The following is a 21,194-nucleotide window of genomic DNA, read 5'->3' on the forward strand; positions in this document are numbered from 1 at the left end:
AAAGTCGGGCGGGCTGCGCTGCCCGGGCTACTCCTGAGGGAGCGGCGGCGCTCGGGCGCGAGCGGCAGCCTCGGAACCCCGGAATTAGCCAGTCCGGGGTTGGGAAGAGCTCCACGGCGGAAGGGACTGTGGGAACCCGCGGGACCGGCGGCGCGGCCGCCTGTTTCCCGGGCCCCGCCTTCCGGCGAGGGGCGGGCGCTGCAGTGCATGCCGGAGGCTGTAGTTCGGCACTGAAGACGCTCTGACTCGGAAGTCAAGCATTGCTGGGGGCGGTAGTTCTGCCGTCGCCGCGGCCGTCAGCGTGACGCTGACGCGCTATGGTTTGGTGTCCGTAGGCGCCTGGTCGTCATCTTCTCAGTCATCGCACTGTTTGGCCACCCTGACTTCCTCAGTTCACATTCCGACTGTTAGCTTTCAGTTCTTGGAAGATAGCTGGGCCAGGTTCCTGCCTGCGCTCGAGCTTAAAGCACTTTTACTGGGGAGTCAAGTGACCAGAGTCACATTCTTTCAGAAGTGGTCCCCGGGCAGTGTGACCCCCAAAATATACGCTCAGCCTCTAGCGGCTGGGCACGCAGTCGTTCACTCAGCAGGTGTTTCAATTTAAGCGTAGCCTTTGTGCCAGGATCTGGGCATGTGTTGAATAAAAGATTCACTCTGACCTTGGGTAATTTATGTATTATTTATATATGTAATATATGTGTGTGTATACATATGTATATATGTGTGTAATTTATATGTGTATTATTTATATGTAGTGAGCAAGGCGGACCTGGCTTCATCAGGTCTCTTTCTCACTAAGCGTAATGTGTTAACAATTACAAAGTCTTTTCCTGCACTCCGTGGGTTTTCATGGTTTAGTGGATGAAAATTCCTATTTTCACTGATGGTTTGCCTATGGAGCCCGTTCTGAAATGTTTGCTTGGCAGCCCAATACTTAAGACTGCCCACACGTATTGAAAAACATATGACTGTTCAGAGGGAAATGATTTGGTGATTTATATCTCCTGGACCCTTATTAGACTGAGTTCAAAGACCATTGATTCAACAAACTTCCGTTGAGCTCCTAATATTCATTGAGCAGAGAGAGAGAGAGAAAAGTCAGGTTGTTAGTGGCAGTGTACTGTAGGTCCCATAGCATTGTGTTATAGAAGGGACAAGTACAAAAAGGAGAGGTAACAAATAGCCTGGGATGGAAAACATGATCTGGGATGGAAAACATGATCTTTGAACAGCATCATAAAAGATTAGTAGAAAATGGGTGAATGAATAATCAAATTATCACACAACCCAAGTTAATGGCATTTGAATTGAGACTGTACTGTGGCTGACTTTGGGACAAATTATCCTCATGAACAAGAAATGATTGCATAACCGTAGTAATGAAAAGTGTTTTCTTCTTTTGACTCTAATTAAGCTTTCATTTAATTGTTTTCTTCTGTTGACTCAAATTTGTTTAATTCTTACAGTTTTTATTCTGGTAAATAAAAACATGATAAATAATCAAATTTTTTATTTGTCATTGACAGTTAATATAAATTAAGTAAAATATTAATTCAGTTGTGCACTATTATCAAAAGTTTTCCAATTTTTCCATAAAATGACCATGTCTAAATATATAGCCTAATGGTCAAAACAAGTTCAACAAAAGATTATTTACAAATATGAGAAGACTGTGGTCCTATAACTCTTTTCTCCACCAAAGTGAACATGTAAATTGTTAGTCCAAGAAAATCACAAACTCTATTAGAAGAATGTACTCCAAACAAGTGATGGAACAGTACCAATTTCTCAGCCTTCCTTTGGCAGCATTACTTTTGATAAACATTCTCCAAATAAATTGTAGATTTCTAGCAAATACAGTACACATTTTAATCTTGTCAAGATAACGTAAGGAAATGCCCTGAAAGATTTTTAAATTGACTATAATTACCAATATCAGTCCTTAAGATAATTTTGCTGAATAAATAATTGGAGGGTTTTTGTTTGTTTGTTTGTTTTTGTTTGTCTGGGGGTTTTTTTCTACCACATAGGTTGATTGATGCTTAACATAGTGCCTTTCCCGTCTTACTTGAACTCAGGTGGTCACCCTCAATTCTTCTATTGCTGGATATTACTAACATATTTAGCTGTTGTGTGAGTGTGTGTGTGGTTTTTTTTAAAACCCTTTTCCAGTCCCTTCATTGCCTTTGCATGCATTATCTTCCAGGATTCTTCTCTTTTTTGGACTTCTTCCCTGCCACCCATGTGCTTCTTGGTGGGTAGTTATCAGCATATAGAGTTCATTTTCCATTGTATCAAAGACTGAATGACACAGGTCTGCTCCATCTCTGATCATTTACCTGCACGGGGGTCCAGTTTAATACTGTTCCTTTGTGGCTATTTTGAATACTCCCAGCTGCATAAATACACAAGAACACACACAAAGATATACTCAGGGACAATCACTAAATAGCCTTTCCCTTCTGGTTTTCTAAGAGAAGCCAAGGTACAAAAAGGAGGCCTCCATGGATCTAGGGTCAGTAACTGAAGCCAGGTGGCCTATCTTCTCAAGCTGCTTCTTTCACTACCCTCTTGCAGATGTGAGAAACAGCAGGAAAATGAATGACAGTTTAAATTTGATTTTTATTTTTGCCTTTCCCCAAATTTCTGCCATCCTGTAAACTCCACCAACTTCTTAGAAAAGGAAGCTCTTCTGTGGTCTAGGCATGTGAAAGTGTTTTAGCAGCAGTGGCTTTAGGTTGTCAGAGATAAAGCCATGCCACAATCCAGATTCAGTGAAGAGTTTCCTGAAAGAATCCAGATGTTGGTGCCATGATGGTTTTCTTAACAGGTGAGGGACAAACCCTGCTCTTGAGCCAAGCCACTGTGACTCCTGGAGTTTAGCTAAAGCTAAAGGATGGCCCCCTTGAAGGTTGTTTGGTTGGGAGGAACTACACTGTGGACAAAGAGGATAGAAACTAATCCAAAATGCCAGAAATTAACCCCTGCCATAGCTTAGGTTCTCCTAGGTAGTAGGCTTCAGAAGGAAAATATGAGCTTGGAGGTCATATGAAGGTCTACTTATCCTATATTATCTCTAGTAACTCTGGCAGTAACAGGAGCAAAATAAATCTGGACAAATGCAAGGCGTTTAGATGAATCTGGCAGTGTACACTGGGCTTGTATCAGACATCAAGCAGGCAAGGCTGGAAGGTTTGCTTTCTTTGTGCTCAAGGTTTTGGCCATCCTGAAGGAGAATCATTTTGGCAGGGAGTACTTAGTAGTCTACTGCAGGCTTCTCTTGGGTCCAACTGCCATCACCTGTCAATCCACAGGGATGCCCAGCAGGTCACAGCTGACATCCCACAGCCGCCTTGCTACTGTCTCATTACGAGCCTGCGCAGAGACCCATGCCACATGGCAGTCACTGGAAAGGAAAGAGAAAGGCTTAAAGCACAGGGTTAAGAATGGAGTCTGCTCTCTGCCTGGGATAAGGAACACAATAGAAAAACAACCCAGGGATGACATGTGCCCTGGGCGCTTCACAGGACCAGTGTTTGTCCCATCTCTGCATCCTCCAATGTTTACCTCAGAGAAAATGTAATTACCATTTTAGAGCTCACTAGACCACACCAGATCAGAATGCTTTGTTTGATATATAATGTGTATCATTTAGTCTTTATATTCCCCTTTGTGTGTGTGTGTGTATATATATATATATATATATATATATATATATATATATATGTATATATATGTATATATATTTAACTGTAATATCAGTGCCTGCTTGACTCCTGTGTATGTCCATCTCATTCAAACATGTCTCTAAGGTCCACTCTATAGGACCTTGTACAGTGTTATGTAGCTGAGATACTGCTATTTACATTGGTCATAGATGCTTGGAGTGGTTAAAAAAAAAACTTCTTCTTTCTGATCTGCCTGCAGTTATAACTGTTTTTAAACTCAAAGAACAAGCCTTATAAGTGTAGTACTTCTGTTTAAGGGAACTCACCAATACCACCAGCAAAACCTGCCATTTCTGAGTGAAAAGACTATCACTGATGACCAAGAGGGTCTGGATGACTCTCTGGGAATGACTTGGCCTCTGTAGGCCTCTACAGCCTCCAATGCACTAAGCCTTAAATTCTTTATAAGTTTATGGTGAACAGCAAATGATACAAAGGACATGAAAATGCCCTGTAAGCTAAGACATGCTGTAAAAATTATTCAAATACAGAATTCAAATATTACATACAATAAGAGGTACTGAAGTATGGTTATGACATCAGCATGGTCATGATGCTGATATTTCCAGTGGGACTTTGGTAAGTATTAATCAGTATAGGTAAAAGATTGACCAATTTCAAAACTTACTATAAAGCTACTGTAATCAAGATAGTGTTATACTGGCATAGGGATACACATGTAAATGAATGGAATAGAATTAAAAGTGCAGAAGTAAACCCTCACATTTACAGTCAATTGATTTTTGGCAATACTACTGTTATAGACTGATTCATGTCCTCCCAAATCCATAGGTTGAAGCTCTAACCCCCATGTGACTGTAATGAAGATAGGGTCTTTAAGGAGGTAATTAAGGTTAAATGAGGTCATAAGGGTGAGGCCTTAATCCAATAGAACTAGTGTCCTTATTAAGAAGAGAAGGAGATACCAAGAATATATGCACACAGAGGAAAGGCCATGTGAGGACATAGCAAGAAGGTAACCATCTGCAACGTAGAAGAGAGGCCTCACCAGAGACTAGCCCTGCCAGTATCTTGATCTTGAACTTCCAGCCTCCAGAACTGTGATAAAATAAATTGTCATTTAAGCCATCTAGTCTGTGGTATTCTGTTATGGCAGCCCGAGATGGACTAATACAGCTATCATGACAATTCAGCAAAGAGAAAATAATCTTTTCAACAAATGGTTCTGGGACAATTGGATATCCAAATGCAAAAGAATGAAGTTGGAACCCTACCTCATACCATATACAAAAATTAACAAAAATGGATCATAGGGAATTCCCTGGTGGTGCAGTGGTTGAGAATCTGCCTGCCAATGCAGGGGACACGGGTTCAAGCCCTGGTCTGGGAAGATCCCACATGCCGCGGAGCAGCTGGGCCCGTGAGCCACAATTACTGAGCTTGCGCATCTGGAGCCTGTGCTCCACAACAAGAGAGGCCGCAATAGTGAGAGGCCCGCACACCGCGATCAAGAGAGGCCCCCTCTTGCTACAACTAGAGAAAGCCCTCGCACAGAAACAAAGACCCAATACAGCCATAAATAAATAAATAAATAAATAAATAAAAATTAAAAAAAAAAAAAAAGGATCATAGGGAATTCCCTGGCAGTCCAGTGGTTAGGATTCTTCTCTCACTGCCAGGGGCCCAGGTTTGATCCCTGGTCGGGGAACTAAGATCCCACACGCTGTGTGGCATAGCCAAAAAAAAAAAAAAGGAGAGAGGGCAGACAGCAGAAGCAAGAAGAACTACAATTCTGCAGCCTGTGGAAGAAAAACCACATTCACAGAAAGATAGGCAGAGGACTTTGTACCAGATGAAGGAACAATATAAAACCCCAGAAAAACAACTAAATGAAGTGGAGATAGGCAACCTTCCAGAAAAAGAATTCAGAATAATTATAGTGAAGACGATCCAGGACCTCGGAAAAAGAATGGAGGCAGGGCTTCCCTGGTGGCACAATGGTTAAGAATCCGCCTGCCAATGCAGGGGACACGCGTTCGAGCCCTGGTCCAGGAAGATCCCACATGCTGTGGAGCAATGAAGCCCGTGCGCCACAACTACTGAGCCTGCGCTCTAGAGCCCGTGAGCCACAAATACTGAGCCTGCTCGCCTAGAGCCTGTGCTCCGCAACAAGAGAAGCCACCGCAATGAGAAGCCCACAAACCGCAACGAAGTGTAGCCCCTGCTCACCGCAACTAAAGAAAGCCCGCACACAGCAACAAAATTCCAACACAGCCAAAAATAAACAATTAAAAAAAAAAAAAGCTGCTCAACATCACTAATTATTAGAGAAATACAAATCAAAACTGCAATGAGGTATCACCCACCTCACACCAGTTACAATGGGCATCATCAGAAAATCTACAAACAACAAATGCTGGAGGGGGTGTGGAGAAAAGGGAACCCTCTTGCACTGTTGGTGGGAATGTAAATTGATACAGCCACTATGGAGAACAGTATGGAGGTTCCTTAAAAAACTAAAAATAGAATTACCATATGATCTAGCAATCCCACTACTGGGCATATACCCAGAGAAAACCATAATTCAAAAAGACACATGCACCCCAATGTTCATTGCAGCCCTATTTACAATAGCCAGGTCATGGATGCAACCTAAATGCCCATCAACAGACGAATGGATAAAGAAGATGTGGTACCTATATACAATGGAATATTACTCAGCCATAAAAAGGAACGAAATTGAGTCATTTGTTGAGACGTGGATGGATCTAGAGATTGTCATACAGAGTGAAGTAAGTCAGAAAGAGAAAAACAAATATCATATATTATTGCATGTATGTGGAACCTAGAAAAATGGTACAGATGAACTGGTTTGCAGGGCAGAAAAAGAGACACAGATGTAGAGAACAACGTATGGACACCAGGGGGGGAAAGTGGCGGGGGTGGGGGCGGGGGTGGGGGTGGGGGCGGGGGTGGGGGAGTGATGACTTGGGAGATTGGGATTGACATGTATACTCTGATGTGTATAAAATGGATAACTAATAAGAACCTGCTGTATAACAGGGAGATCAGCTCGGTGCTTTGTGACCACCTAGAGGGGTGGGATAGGGAGAGTGGGAGGGAGGGAGACGCAAGAGGGAAGAGATATGGGGATATATGTGTATGTATAGCTGATTCACTTTGTTATAAAGCAGAAACTAACACACCATTGTAAAGCAATTATACTCCAATAAAGATGTAAAAAAAAAAAGAACCTGCTGTATAAAAAATAAATAAAATAAAATTCAAAAAGAAAAACAAAAGGATCATAGTCCTGAACTTAATGTTAAAACTATAAAACCGTTGGAAGAAAACAGTAATAAATCTTTGTGACCTGGGGCTAGGCAATAGTTTCTTAGATAAGACACCAAAAGCATAAGTGATAAAAGAAAAAATAGATAAATGAGACTTCATCAAAATTAAAAACTTCTGTTCTTCAAAGGACACCATGAAGAAACTGAAAAGACAAATCAACAGAATGGGAGAAAATATTTGCAAATCATATACCTGATAAAGGACTCATATTTAGATTATATAAAGAACTGTTACAACTAAACAACAAAAAGACAATCCAATTTAAAAATGGGCAAAGGATTTGAATAGACATTTCTCCAACAAAGATATAGAAACGGGGAATAAGCACATGAAAAGATGTTCAACATCATTAGCAGGAAAATGCAAATGAGAACCACAATGAGATACTACTCTATACATACTCAGATAGCTAATATCAAAGGACAGACAGACAATAACAAGTGTTAACAAGGATGTGGAGAAATTGGAACCCTCATATACTGCTTGTGGCCATGTAAAATGGTGCAGCCACTTTGGAAAACAGTCTGATAGTTTCTCAACAGCTAAAGTAGAGTTAAAATATGACCCATATTCCAGTGAGATTACATTTCTGGGTTTATACCCAAGAGAACTATCCATACAAAATGTGTACATGAATGTTCAAAGCAGCATTATCTTAATAACCCAAAAATGGGAAAAAATCCAAATGCCCATCAACTGATGAATGGACAAATGAAGATGGTGTATCCATAAAATAAGATATTTGGCAATAAAAAAGAATGAAGTATTGATACACCCTCTAGCATGGATGAACCTTTAACATGTAATGCTAAGTGAAAGAAGCCAGTCACAAAAGGCCATATATTATATAATTCCAACTGTATAGGCAAATCTATAAAGACAAAAAGTTGATTAGTAGTTTCAGGCAGAAAAGAACAACCAGTGCAAAGGTCCTAAAGCTTCAATCAAGACAGACTTCTATGTTCATGTCTTGCTAGTGGTCTACATGGCTGCTGTTGGATCTTCAAAATGCTTAAAATTAAGAATCCATTGTACTGGAAAGGCTCTTCAAAAGTCAATTCAATAATTATGGATTTGAAGCTGACTCTAAGCCATTCAGTCAAAACCAAGATAAAGGGTTATTTCATTTTTTAAAATCTCCAGGGAAGAAGAATCCAGTCACTCTTGGAAAATCATTCCAGTGTACAAAACTAAATAATCTATCTTCTTGCACTTCAGACCTGCATTTCCAACTATCCGCTACACAGTTCTACTCACATATCTTATGGATAACACACTCAACATGTACAGAGCCGGGTTTATTACGTAGTGGGCAATTGTTACTCTTTGGTTGAACGCCCATCCCACATTCTTTTGGCAATAGAAACCTGATTTCTTTCTATGGAATTACCTCTTCCTCTTGGATATAGTTTGAAGAACCCATTAATCAAATGCCTGCCTGTCCTCCTGTAGCCAAGCGAGTGGGGGTGAGAGGATGGAGGCGATGACTGGGGTAGGAAGGAGACCCAATGCTTCCTCCCTGGAGAGTGGATGGTGGGCAACACAACAGACTGAAGACAGCTGGCATTCACTCACTCCAGCCACAGGGTCCTGGCCAGCTGACTGGCCATTCTGACTGTTCGAAGCCTGACTCTTCAGTCTTCTCTTCGAACCTAGGAGTATCCCCATATTTTAATAAATTCTCTTCTTGCTTATGTTAGCCAGAGTCCATTTCCACTGGTTTGGAATCAAAGAACCCTAAGTTATACACATTATTTATCTACATCTTCTGTCTCAGTTAATGTCACAATTAATCTCCTAATAACTCAGGCTTGAACCCAGGTCACCAAATCCTCCTCTACCCCCTCACTTGTTGGTCATCAAGTGGTAAAAATTCTGCCTCTTCCGGGTCTCTCACTTAAACGATTCTCCTCATTCTGGCTGTCATTACCCTACATCAGAAACTCATTCTCTCTCATTTGGGGTACTTCATTCATTCATTCATCAAACGGAGTTACTAAGGATATTTTTCTAAACCACAGACCGGATTGTGGCTCTCTCTACAGAAACAACTTCTGTGGCTCCTCTCCAAGTCTGGCATTTATAGGCCTTTCATGATCTGACTGTCTACCTTTCATTCCAATCTGAGTTTATTTACAGCCCTTTCTCTAAAATTTCGGATTATTTCCACAAAATATTGAAGGTGGAGGTGAAACCATGTTAAAATTTTGATCTTATGTGATATCTGGAATTTGCTTCAAAATAATATGGAATGAGAAAAATATGGGAAGGGGTAGTGGATGGGAATGGGGCAGGATTGGCCATGGGTTAATGGTTGTTGAGGCTGATTATGGGTATATGGGGATTCAACATGCTATTTTGTCTACTCCTGTGTACATTCAAAATTCCCTACAATACAAAGTTTAAAAAGTCTTCACTTATTCAGGAAGGGAATCCATTGATACTATTTTAGTCCTGAAGACAGTGGAGAAATACAGCTTCAAATTCTTTTTAATGTGAAAAAATAGAACTAGGAGCCCAAAAAGGAACAAAGAAAACTAGACTGACATAAAAAGTGTAGGAAGAAAAGAAACAACCAGAAAGCATAATCATCCATATAAAAGATGGCATGAATAAAATCAAACCCAGCAGTTACCACAAAAAAATGTGAATGGGTCAAATTCCCCTATTAAAAGATAAAACAGCATCATTAGCAGCATCATTAACTACCCTCATCCCTAGAGTCAAGAGACAAAAGCCATATTGGACAATGTACTTTTTTAAAAAGGTAAGGTATACATACAGACAATGGAATATTACTCAGCCATAAAAAAGAATGAAATAATGCCATCTGCAGCAACATGGATGGACCTAGAGATTATCATACTAGGTGAAGTAAGTCAGACAGAGAAAGACAAATATCATATGCTATCACTCATGTGTGGAATCTAATTGTTAAAAATAACACAAATGAACTTATTTACAAAACAGAAACAGACTTACAGATATCGAAAACAAACTTATGGTTACCAAAGGGGAAACATGGTACGGAGGGATAAATCAGGAGCCTGGGATTAATATACACACACTACAATATCTAAGATAGATAACCAACAAGGACCTACTGTATAGCACAGGGAACTCTACTCAATATTCTATGATAACCTATATGAGAAAAGAATATGAAAAAGAATGAATATATGTATATGTATAACTGAATCACTTTGCTGTACACCTGAAACTAACACGACATTGTAAATCAACTATAGTCCAATATAAAATGAAAATTTAAATAAATAAACACCCCTCCCCCCCCCCCCAAATAAATAAAAAGGGTACGGTACACCAGACAAATCCAAATTATTTCCTGTGGGCAATAAAATTCCATCTTCAAAAACAGATACATTCATACCTGAAATGGTTCCCATTTAGAACTTCAAGACCTTCTGTTAAGGCACAGTACAGGCTGGTCTGGGCTCCCTGCTGAGGGGTCTTGATGAAGAAGGAGAAAAGCCACCAAATCCATCTCATGAGGTATGAGTGCCGAACCAATTCAGAGTTGACTGTGCCAGGGTGTACAGAGTACGTTGTAACGCCAGAGCCTGATGTGGGGATGCCATATAGAGAGGAGAAGACAGGACTTGATGTTGCCAAGTGGCCAAAGAGAGCAGAAGACATGAATAAACATTTGCCCCATGTGGACTCCTTTCCCATGATGCTATCGCAAGCACTCCTCACAGTAATTTATACCTTCATTTCACAGATTACAATTAAGGCTCAGAGAGGTTATTAACTGCTAGGAAGCAGCAGAGCCAGGACCTCTCAGAAGCACTTGACATTGTTGACCACTCTCATCCTAAAGCTGCCTTTTCATTGGCTTTCATGATCCCACACCTCTTCTGGTTTTTTTAACCTTTCTGGGATGCATCCTCTTGTTTCCTGGACCGGTTCATCATCTTCTACCCAAACTTTAAATGTTAAGAGTTCTCATGGCTCACTAAATTCCCTCTCTGTAACTTTATAGCACTCATTTTTATCTATGGTCCAAGTGGCTCCTTTTAACACTTGGCTGACAATAAAAGGCAGTGTAATGTGGTGGTTAAGGGTATGGACTTTGTAGTCAGACTGCCCAGTTTCAAATCCGAGCTTTACCACTCACTAGCTGTGTAACCTACCTGATGTTGTGACTTAGTTTCCTCATCTGTAAAATAGGGATAATTATAATACCTACACCTCACAGAGCTGTTCTCAGGATTAAATGAGTTCATGTGTAAAAGAGCTTAGAATACTGTCTGGTGCATGATAAGTGCTAAATGACACTGATGCATGTGCTATTTCAGGTCTCCAATTCTTTTCTAGAAACCCTGGGGTCAGAAATGTTTCCAATTTTTTAAATTTTATTTTATATATATAAAATGTCTATTACCTACTCTCCCTAGTACAGGTGAGGTTTTGCTGCCAAATGAGTTTTGGTATCAAGCTTAGGAAAAAACAGTTTTCAGGCCTTTGTGGATTTCACAATTACAGAAAAAGGACTGTGGACCTGTATTATTTTCCAATTGACATCTACTCTAGGTGACCCATAGTAATGCAGACTCAGAGGTCCAAAACTGACTTCATGTATTTAAGGCCAAACCTGGTTCTTGCAGTGTTCCCTACACTTTCAACCAGGCAGGCATACAGGACCAGTCCTTAAGGATCCACCACCTCACCATGCATCTCCAATCAACAAGCCCTGTGATTTTCACATCCTAAATATCTCTCAGGAGTGTCTATTACCCTCCACCTCCACCACCCTAGTCCAAGCTACCCTCACTTCTTACCTCAACCACAGAAATCACCTGCTGCATCCACTCTTGCCCTCATTTTAAAAAAGGATTCATTTTAACAGTTTTCCATTGTTCTTAGAATAAACACTAAAATCCTTACTGTGGCCTCTCTGGATTTCACCTTCACCTACCTTACCAGTCTCAGCTCAGACCTCCTGCTTTCTACATTCTAACTATGGCTGCCTTTTCTCAGTTTCTCAAGCAGAGACCAGACCCTCAGCCATTCTCTTCCTTCTGCCTGGAATGTTCCTCAGCCCTCTCAGCTGCCTCACCCCACCGACACTGTAACCCATTTAATTTCTAATCATCCTGCAAGGGCTCAGCTTGCAACTCACTCCCTCAGAAAAGTCCTTCCTGTTCCTTCAGACTGAATAAGGTTCTCCCCACCACCCCCCTGCCAATCCATTATAGGTCCTCGTAATTCCCCTTTATGGCATTTATCACAATTATAATTAAATAACAACAACGAAAAGGAAACTGTCTAGACGTTGTTTAGGAAATGAATAAACTAAAGCACATCTATACTATGAAACACAATGCAGCCAACAAAAGTAATGGGGTAAATCTCTATGTACTACATGGAAAGATCTCTAAGATACTGTGTTGGAATTTCACTTCCTTTCGTATGATATATACATATGTAAATGCACAAGAAAATAATTGGAATGGTGCACATCAAGTTGTTGACAGTGATATCTTGAGGGGAGAAAAGCAGAAAGGGAAGAGAGGAGAATAACTATATATTTCCATCTTATTTGAACTTCATACAATGAGAATTATTCATGCATTACTAGACTGACTTTACATGTGACAGTTGTATAAATACTTGCTAATTATTTCTCTCTCCCATTGGATGTGAACCACTCCACCCTCAAACCTGTAATCCAGTGTGTAAAATAGCATGGACGCTGAATACGTGGCTGTTGAACGGCTGAATGAATGCCTCTTCCGTCATGCCCAGGTTTCTTTCATTGCATCATAGCTATTTCCCACCTAATCCTCATACCTATCAGGTTTTCTCACTCGTGTGGCCTCTGCTTTTATCTGATCCTCACAGCTGGGTCCATCTCTCCACTTCCAGGCCACCCTAGCTCCCTGACCAACCTTTGGATAGTTTTCACCATCCAGTTACCCTGATCTATCCCAAGCTGATAAAGGATGTTATGCCCTGGGCATAGACATAACTCTCCATCTCACAGCTGTCCATGTGGTTTGACGATCCTGTTCCAACGATGGGGCTAATGTGTCTGATACCTTCAGCCTGAATTCTGCCTGCCTTAATCCTAAGCAACTCTAATTGTCCACCCTGGATTTCCTGTTCTATTTATTGGAAATCCATAGTAGACCGTTCTAAGGACCTCTGTTTATTTGTGACTGGAGACTCCCCTCCTCAAGCATACATTTCCCTCTTGTTTGACCCTTTGTTGTTAGGGAGACCCCCTCCATAGTCCCAGCACCTGTTTTATCCTAATGGTTGTAGCCAGTGCCAGTTCTGGTGCCTCCCTTCTATCTAGTTTCACTACGAGTCAAAAAACTTGATTTGCTCATGAGGCCTGAATTAATCATGACAATAACCCGTGAAGCAGTCCCATTTTACATATGAGGAAATAAGTCTTGAAAAGTTAAGCAACTTGCTGCAGGTCATGCAGCTAGTAACTGCCAAAGCCCAGCCTTCAGAATTTTCCCGTTACCTCCCAGTCACCTCCAACATTCAGTTGTGGGCTGTTTACTAAAACTGTACCCAGGTAGAGCCATGGAAGCAGGTCCTGTCCAGAGGATGGGCTCCAGAAAACAGTTCCTATTCCTGTGGCTTTTAGCTACTTCCCATTGACTCATGTCTCCACACTCATTTCTTCTAAGCCTACCTTTTAGCCTCCGGGCGAGTTCCTGGGTAAAGAGAATGTTGGCTAACTTGCTGTGACAGTAGGCCAGACCTGCATGGTAGAACTTCTCACCCTGCAGGTTATGGAAATGGATCCTTCCCAGGTGATGTGCTAAGGAAGACACATTCACTACCCTTGATGGGGCTGATTCCTTCAACTTCTCTAGCAACAGGTGGGTCAGGAGGAAGTGACCTTTGAGAAAAAGTAGAATTAACAGAGTTAAGGGCCAATGTGAGGGTGAAGGGAGTAGTGGTGAGCCGGGCTCAGCTATGGAAGGCAGAGCATTCAAGAATAAGGCTTTTTGGGCTTCCCTGGTGGCACAGTGGTTGGGAGTCCGCCTGCCAATGCAGGGGACACGGGTTCGAGCCCTGGTCTGGGAAGATCCCACATGCCGCAGAGCAGCTGGGCCTGTGAGCCACAATTACTGAGCCTGCGCGTCTGAAGCCTGTGCTCCGCGGCAAAAGAGGCCGTGATAGTGAGAGGCCCGCGCACTGCGATGAAGAGTGGCCCCCACTTGCCACAACTGGAGAAAGCCCTCGCACAGAAATGAAGACCCAACACAGCCATAAATAAATAAATGAATAAAATTTAAAAGAATAAGGCTTTTTGCCTCATTAATTCATTATCAACTACAGAATAAGTTCAGTGACGGTTTGGGGAAATAGGAACAGCCAAAGACATGAGACATCTTTCTAAGAGGTAGGTCTGGATTATGTGAATATGAATATGAAGTCATGTCTTATTCCAACTTTGAATAACATCACTGTTTAAGAGCAGGTGGCCTCTACTTGATGCTGGCCACAAGCGTCGCTACAAAGAAAGCAACACAGCCCCCAATCCAATTAGGTTGTTCAAAAATATTCTAAGGTAAATTGAATCTGAAGCACAGATTAAAAAGTGGGAGGGGGCTTCCCTGGTGGCGCAGTGGTTGAGAATCTGCCTGCTAATGCGGGGGACACGGGTTCGAGCCCTGGTCTGGGAGGATCCCGCATGCCGCGGAGCGACTGGGCCCGTGAGCCACAATTGCTGAGCCTGCGCGTCTGGAGCCTGTGCCCCGCAACGGGAGGGGCCGCGATAGAGAAAGGCCCGCGCACCGCGATGAAGAGCGGTCCCCGCACCGCGATGAAGAGTGGCCCCCGCTTGCCGCAACTGGAGAAAGCCCTCGCACGAACCGAAGACCCAATACAGACAAAAATAATAAACAAATAAATAAATAAATAAATAAAAGAAAATCCTTTAAAAAAAAAAAAAAAAAAAAAAGTGGGAGGAACCTCAAGCGAGCCTGAGCTTTCAGGCAGGACCACACTATTTATTATACACTTATAGTCTATTATGGCCCAAAGGTCTAATCACACCACGAGGAAGGCTCCATATGACCCTAAGTTTTCCAAGGGGAACTTTAGTTTCCCTCTAGCTTTGTGATGAGACACAATTTCTTACCTAAGTGGTTGACTCCTATGTGCATCTCAAAGCCGTCGGCTGTCTTGGAGTAGGGACACATCATCACTCCTGCGTTGTTGATCAAAATGTGGAGATGCTTTTCCTCTGCAGGGAAGAGGGGATGGAGTGTGGAAGTGGCCAGACACAGCCGTTACATCTTTGAAATCTGCCCCATACCCATGCTTTGAAAATGAGGATGCATGGCTTCAATCTTTCCTCTATTTTCCTCTCATACTTATTTTGTATTGATTTTCCATTTTAAGACTTTAGTTGAATCATACGTACTCTTAATACAGGGCAAAATTCCACCTGACACTACCAAATGGCCTTTCCAATCTTTCCAATTCAGGAGCTACTTACTCAGTGCTTTTGGGAAGTGTTCTGTCTATCTCTCCCAACAGAAAGATTTCCCAAGCTGAATGGGAAATTCCAAAACAAGAGAAAAAGGATACTCTCTATGCCTCCCTGCCGCTCGGATTCAGGCCCACAAAGAAACACTGGTTTCACTTCTTTGTTTCATCTGCCAACTCTCTCTTATGATTTATTTCCTCATATGAGTTGTAATTTCTGACTAAAAGTATATATCAGTGGAAGTTGCTTCCCTTGGGAGGCCTAGATCCCTGGGTTATGAGGGAATAAGCCTACAGAGTGCTCTTGGACTCAATTTTGATGTGATACTACGGGGTTTTACGTTAATTTCTCAGCTCAAGTTTCTTGCACCAGTTGGTGGTGTGAATGAATTCCCTCCCACCCCATAAATGATGTCAGCTTGAAGTTCTAATTTCTTGCAGATGACCGTTTATCCATCCATGTTCTAAAGAGATGATAAGCTTCTTTGTCATGTCCCTGAGCTGGTGGCCTGGGGTTTTTTTTAAGCTCCCTGTACCAAGGACCAGATGGCTTTTTGTGAATCCCAACCTTATGTGGAGCCTCAGATACAGACAGCAACCCAGCCCTCAACATCCTGAGGTCTCATCTCCTATCCCTGTACGGATATTTGGACTCCAGACCTTAAAGCCCATATTGAGTTCTGGTACACGTATGAGATTTCTGGCTTTAGTTCTTACGCACTGCTATGAATTTTTGAATTCATTTTTTGTTTCCTCCTCTTGAGTATTTCCCTTTGTTACTAATGAGTTCAGCTATGAATCAGAAGTTTTTGGCTATATTCTGTCTAGCATTTCTATGTGTCAGAGAGGGAGCGGAATCTTTTCTTTTTAGCTAAGTCTGCCATGTTGATTGCAAGACCCACAGCATAGTCTCCAGTTCCACACTTACCTGCTAAGAAGTCCTTAGCAAAGGCTCGAATAGATTTAGTATCAGCCAAGTCCAGTTTCCGCACCAACACCTGTTGGTTCCCTGTCATGATCTGGATCTCTCTGGCCACCAACTCCCCCTTTTGCACATCCCGGCAAGCTAAATATACACGGGCTCCTGTCAACCAACATATAAAAGAGACAAGCTGTCGGCTCTGTTTTTGAGTGAGCATCAAAGACCTAATACTAATGTTAAATGTTATTTTCTACTGTATTTTTAAAAAAGGAATTACCCCTACTTCACACAGAGGTATCTGATGAACATATCAGGAAAGAAAAATAAATCAATAATATTCATTGTGTCCATTATATGTAGAACATTGTACTAGTATCAGACCAGCAAATCAGCGGGGCACTTGGAATGTTCTTGAATTCCAAGACTGGGAGGAAATAATGAGAATGGTCATCATTGCAAGGGATAAAATAGCAGTAGCAAGAAGAAGACCTAAATAGACATTTCTCCAAAGAAGATCTACAGATGGCCAATAGGCATGTGAAAAGATGTTTAACATCGCTAATTATTAGAGAAATGCAAATCAAAACTACAATGAGATATCATCTAACACCAGTCAGAATGGCCATCATTAAAAGTCTACAAATAACAAATGCTAGAGAGGGTGTGGAGAAAATGGAACGCTCCTACACTGTTGGTGGGAATATAAGTTGGTGCAACCACTATAGAAAACAGTATGGAGGTTCCTCAGAAAACTAAAAATAGAATTACCATATAATCCAGCAATCCACTCCTGGGCATATATCTGGACAAAACTATAATTCAAAAAGATACATGTACCCCTATGTTCATAGCAGCACTATTCACAATAGCCAAGATATGAAACAGCCTAAATGTCCCTTGATAGATGAATGGATAAAGAAGATGTGGTACATATATACAATGGAATATTACTCAGCCATAAAAAAGAATGAAATAATGCCATTTGCAGCAACATGGATGCAACTAGAGATTATTACACTAAGTAAGTCAGAAAGAGAAAGACAAATACCATATGATATCACTTATACATGGAATCTAAAATATGACACAGATGAACCTATCTACAAAACAGAAACAGACTCACAGACATAGAGAACTAACTTGTGGTTCTCAAGGTGGGGGTGGTGGGGGATGGATGGACTGGGAGTTAGGGATTGGCAGATGCAAGCTATTACATATAGAATGGATGGACAACAAGGTCCTACTGTGTAGCACAGGGAGCTGTATTCAATATCCTATGATAAACCACAATGGAAAAGAATATATTAATAAAAGAATGTATATATATGTATAACTGAATCACTTTGCTGTACAGCAGAAATTAACATTGTGAATCAACTATACTTCAATTAAAAAAAAACAACAGTGGCAGGAGGGAATTAGAAGCAGATGAACTTGCCTCTTTGAGCTAGCTCTTTGGCTGTCTCCTTCCCGATGCCTGTGTTGGCTCCAGTGACCACAGCGACCTTCCCAGGAAGCTGGACGGTTGATGTACACACCCCGCTGGACAGCATTTTCCTGCAGAGGAGAGCTCATCAGTTCTTCATTCTCTTTGTCTCAGCCAGAGATTCCTGCAACACCCCCGTGTCTACAGGCCCCAAGGCTGAGGGCTGTTTTGGTTCCTTCTACTGCTGTCTTTTTATAGATTAAAGGAAGATTGGAGGAAAGAAAACAAAATTTTCTGCTCTTAAGATTTTCTTGCTCGGGCTTCCCTGGTGGCACAGTGGTTAAGAATCTGCTTGCCAATGCCGGGGACACGGGTTCGAGCCCTAGTCCAGGAAGATCCCACATGCCGCGGAGCAACTAAACCCGTGCACCACAACTGCTGAGCCTGCGCTCTAGAGCCTGTAAGCCACAACTACTGAGCCTGTGTGCCACAACTAGTGAAGTCCGCGTGGCTAGAGCCCGTGTTCCGCAACAAGAGAAGCCACCGCAATGAGAAGCCCACGCGCCGCAACTAGAGAAAGCCCGTGAGCAGCAATGAAGACCCAACGCAGCCAAAAATAAAAATAAATAAATTCATTTAAAAAAAAAAGATTTTCTTGTTCAAATGTTTCTGCTCTTGCTTGAGGACAGAAGTGATTCTATTATAAGGGCAAACCTTAGCACTGTTCCCTGCAGTTACAAGAACTGATGAATATCTGTTTAGCCAGGCTCCTGGTGGAGCTCTTTCTTAGGCTTAGGAAATCACAAGACTCAGCCTAGAAAAAGAAAGAACTGGTCCACTGATGTTAATCTGTCCATAACTGGCACTTTATGGCCTTGATAAAACAGCTTACCCAACACAAAGTTAAAATTATGAAAGCTTGTCATCCTGGACAAAACGAACAGAAACACACACACACTTAAAAATAAGACAAAGAGGGACTTCCCTGGTGGCGCAGTGGTTAAGAATCCGTCTGCCAGCGCAGGGGACACGGGTTTGAGCCCTGGTCCGGGAAGATCCCTCACGCCGCAGAGCAACTAAGCCCGTGCGCCACAACTACTGAGCCCGCATGCCACAACTACTGGAGCCTGCGTGCCTAGAGCCTGTGCTCCACAACAAGAGAAGCCACCTCAGTGAGAAGCCTGCGCTCAGCAACGAAGAGTAGCCCCTGCTCGCCACAACTAGAGAAAGCTTGCACACAGCAATGAAGACTCAACGCAGCCAAAAATAAATAAATACATTTAGAAAAAATAAATAAATAAGACAAAGAATAATGTAAATAAGTACAAAGGGGAGCTGAGATTCAAGTCCTGGTTTCACTAATTTGAGTCCTTCTTCCTTCATCTTGCTTCTCCAAAAGAATGAATGCACAAACAGGTATTAGTAGGCCTCGGATTGTTCTTTTCTCTGCAAATCTTGGGGGCTCAATTTAAAACAATTTGTTGACTGGGAGATGCATTTTTAAGAGCATTTCAACCTTTTTCATTGAACTTAGAATTGCAAAGTACACACTTCTAGCCACTCAAGTTCCTGCTTAGAACAAACAGGCCATGAAGGAAGCAAACTAACTCAAGGTGACCACCAACGGATATCTTCCTCCTCAGAACAAGCCTCCCTGCTCAGTTTCCCACGTCCCTTCAGCTGTAGCTCCAGGAGCCGCAACACATCAGGGCCTCCACCCAGCTCTTCCTTCTCCTTAACCAGCAGGAAGAAAAGAGACAATCAACTATGAAAGTCCAGCTCTGGTCGAGCCCCCACGACCTAGCTAGGCGGTTTGGAACATCACCCTTGGAGTGTAACCTTCCTTAGAAAAATCTTGCTGAGGTATGAGCACTATTTTCAGTTCAGGTTCAACTCTTCACTGAGATTCTATGTGGATAAGAGGATGTCGTGGCGGAAAGAGATAAAAAGCAGCGTTTCGACCGAGTACCAACACCCATGTGTGACTAGAGGTGGAAGGACTGCGTGTGCAGAGAGGAGGAAAAATACAACTGGAGGAGGGGCTCGAGGGAGGTGGGGAGAAAGGGAAGAAGGGGTGACTGTGGTAAGAAACGGCAGAGGGTGAGCTAGCGCGCCTTCCAGTTCCACTCAGACACTGACCGCGTCCCCCTTCCCCCGCCCATCCAATCCCCACCGAGGGAAGGAGTGTGTGTCTTCAGTCACTGGTCCACCGTCACTACTGGTGATTTACTCAGCACCAATCAGCAGTGTGCAACTCGCTGCTGATTCTCCGGGGCACTCAGCCAGCCATTGGCTGATGTGTCACCTGGTCAAGAGACCACGACCCTCAACCTCTCCTCCCCACCCCCAAACCCCAGAGCAGGACTCGGACCACCTCCCACCCCCAACTCCTGCTGCGAAGGCAGGTAGAAGGCAGGAGAGTGTGATGAAACCCTTTCGTTTCTCTCCTTTACTACATCTGTGCAGAGAAAAAGCAAATCTAACAGCAACAAGAGAGCAAGCAATGAAGCTCCAGATGTCACGATTCGCGTTGAGGAAACAAAGCAGGGTGCTCCGGACTGCAGCCCCTTCCCACGGCCTGGGGTCTCCTGGTATCGCCCTCCTCACCCAGGGCAGCTGGACCTCCTCCAACCAACCGAACGCCCCTACTTGGAGCCCCGCGGGGAGTCTTCCTTTCCTTCTTTTGAAGAACAGAGCTTCGATGGGGATGAATGTTCCCCCCGAAGACTTCTCAAGAGAAGGCAATACATTTGCACAGACCTGATCTGGGGTGCAGCGATGTACAGGAGAAAGGGGAGGAGGAAGAGCAGGAGCAGGAGCAGGACCCCAATCATCTCGCGGGGAGGCAGGTGCGGCTGCCGGAGGTGAGCGAGATGCCCCAGCGGCGCTCGCCGGCTGTGGCCTCTCTTCCAAGACACGCCCTAGTAAAGTGCGACAGCCCGGGGAGTAAAGCCGTCTGGGAAATGTAGTCCAAAGCTTGGCATGTGAGCACGCTGTTCGCAGACGCTGAGAGAAGCTGAATTTTGCACCAGATACGCAACGGGTCCCCAACCAGCTAGGATCTAGGGCCTTTGGGATCATCGAACCAGCTCTCCCATGGCCCTTCTGGCCACCATGAAATCTCCCCAGTCCTCTCTGTGCCGGTGCCTAAGTCCAGACCCTGGTTCAGTTTTCCCCAATTATGGGTAGGCGGTTACCGCATGTTTCTCCTGGAGGTCAAATATTGGCGTCTGGGAAATGTTCTAAGGCTGATTGCACAAAAGAGGAGCGGTTGGAGTCTGACAGTTGGGGGGGAGGGGGGAATCTTTCCTCCTTAGGGATT

The 21,194-nt window shown here is 42.9% G+C and overlaps 1 protein-coding gene across 4 annotated transcripts; it reads right to left on the reverse strand.

The window, feature by feature from the left end:
* Positions 1-1,501: 1,501 nt before the first annotated feature.
* On the reverse strand, positions 1,502-20,780 carry RDH11 (retinol dehydrogenase 11). 4 transcript variants are annotated; one of them, XM_007184340.3, is made up of 8 exons: positions 20,633-20,780; positions 17,885-18,003; positions 16,453-16,608; positions 15,175-15,279; positions 13,717-13,926; positions 10,435-10,624; positions 3,301-3,406; positions 1,502-2,395 (listed from the first exon to the last, which is right to left on the reverse strand). In XM_007184340.3, the coding sequence occupies exons 1-7, from the start codon at positions 20,704-20,706 to the stop codon at positions 3,304-3,306; spliced, it is 957 nt and encodes a 318-aa protein (XP_007184402.1). In that variant the 5' UTR covers positions 20,707-20,780; the 3' UTR covers positions 1,502-2,395; positions 3,301-3,303. The 4 variants fall into 4 exon arrangements, with proteins under 4 accessions (XP_007184402.1, XP_007184403.1, XP_007184404.1 ...); XM_007184341.3 differs by lacking the exon at positions 3,301-3,406; XM_007184342.3 differs by lacking the exon at positions 1,502-2,395 and having other exon boundaries at positions 3,130-3,406; positions 13,807-13,926.
* Between the last annotated feature and the right edge of the window lie 414 nt (positions 20,781-21,194).

The sequence above is a fragment of the Balaenoptera acutorostrata genome, chromosome 3 (genome assembly GCF_949987535.1).
Source record: "Balaenoptera acutorostrata chromosome 3, mBalAcu1.1, whole genome shotgun sequence".
Classification (NCBI taxonomy): Eukaryota; Metazoa; Chordata; class Mammalia; order Artiodactyla; family Balaenopteridae; genus Balaenoptera; species Balaenoptera acutorostrata.

Bases quoted from the DNA above. Each gene is read 5' to 3' on its own strand.
- RDH11 (XM_007184340.3), bottom strand. From the start codon at position 20,706: ATGATTGGGGTCCTGCTCCTGCTCCTGCTCTTCCTCCTCCCCTTTCTC. The intron at 16,609-17,884 runs GCAAGTTCATCT...GTTGGTTGACAG, and splicing joins CAAAGAGCTAGCTCAAAGAG to GAGCCCGTGTATATTTAGCT. The intron at 10,625-13,716 runs GTAGGCTTAGAA...TCCCCACATCAG, and splicing joins ACTCGCCCGGAGGCTAAAAG to GCTCTGGCGTTACAACGTAC.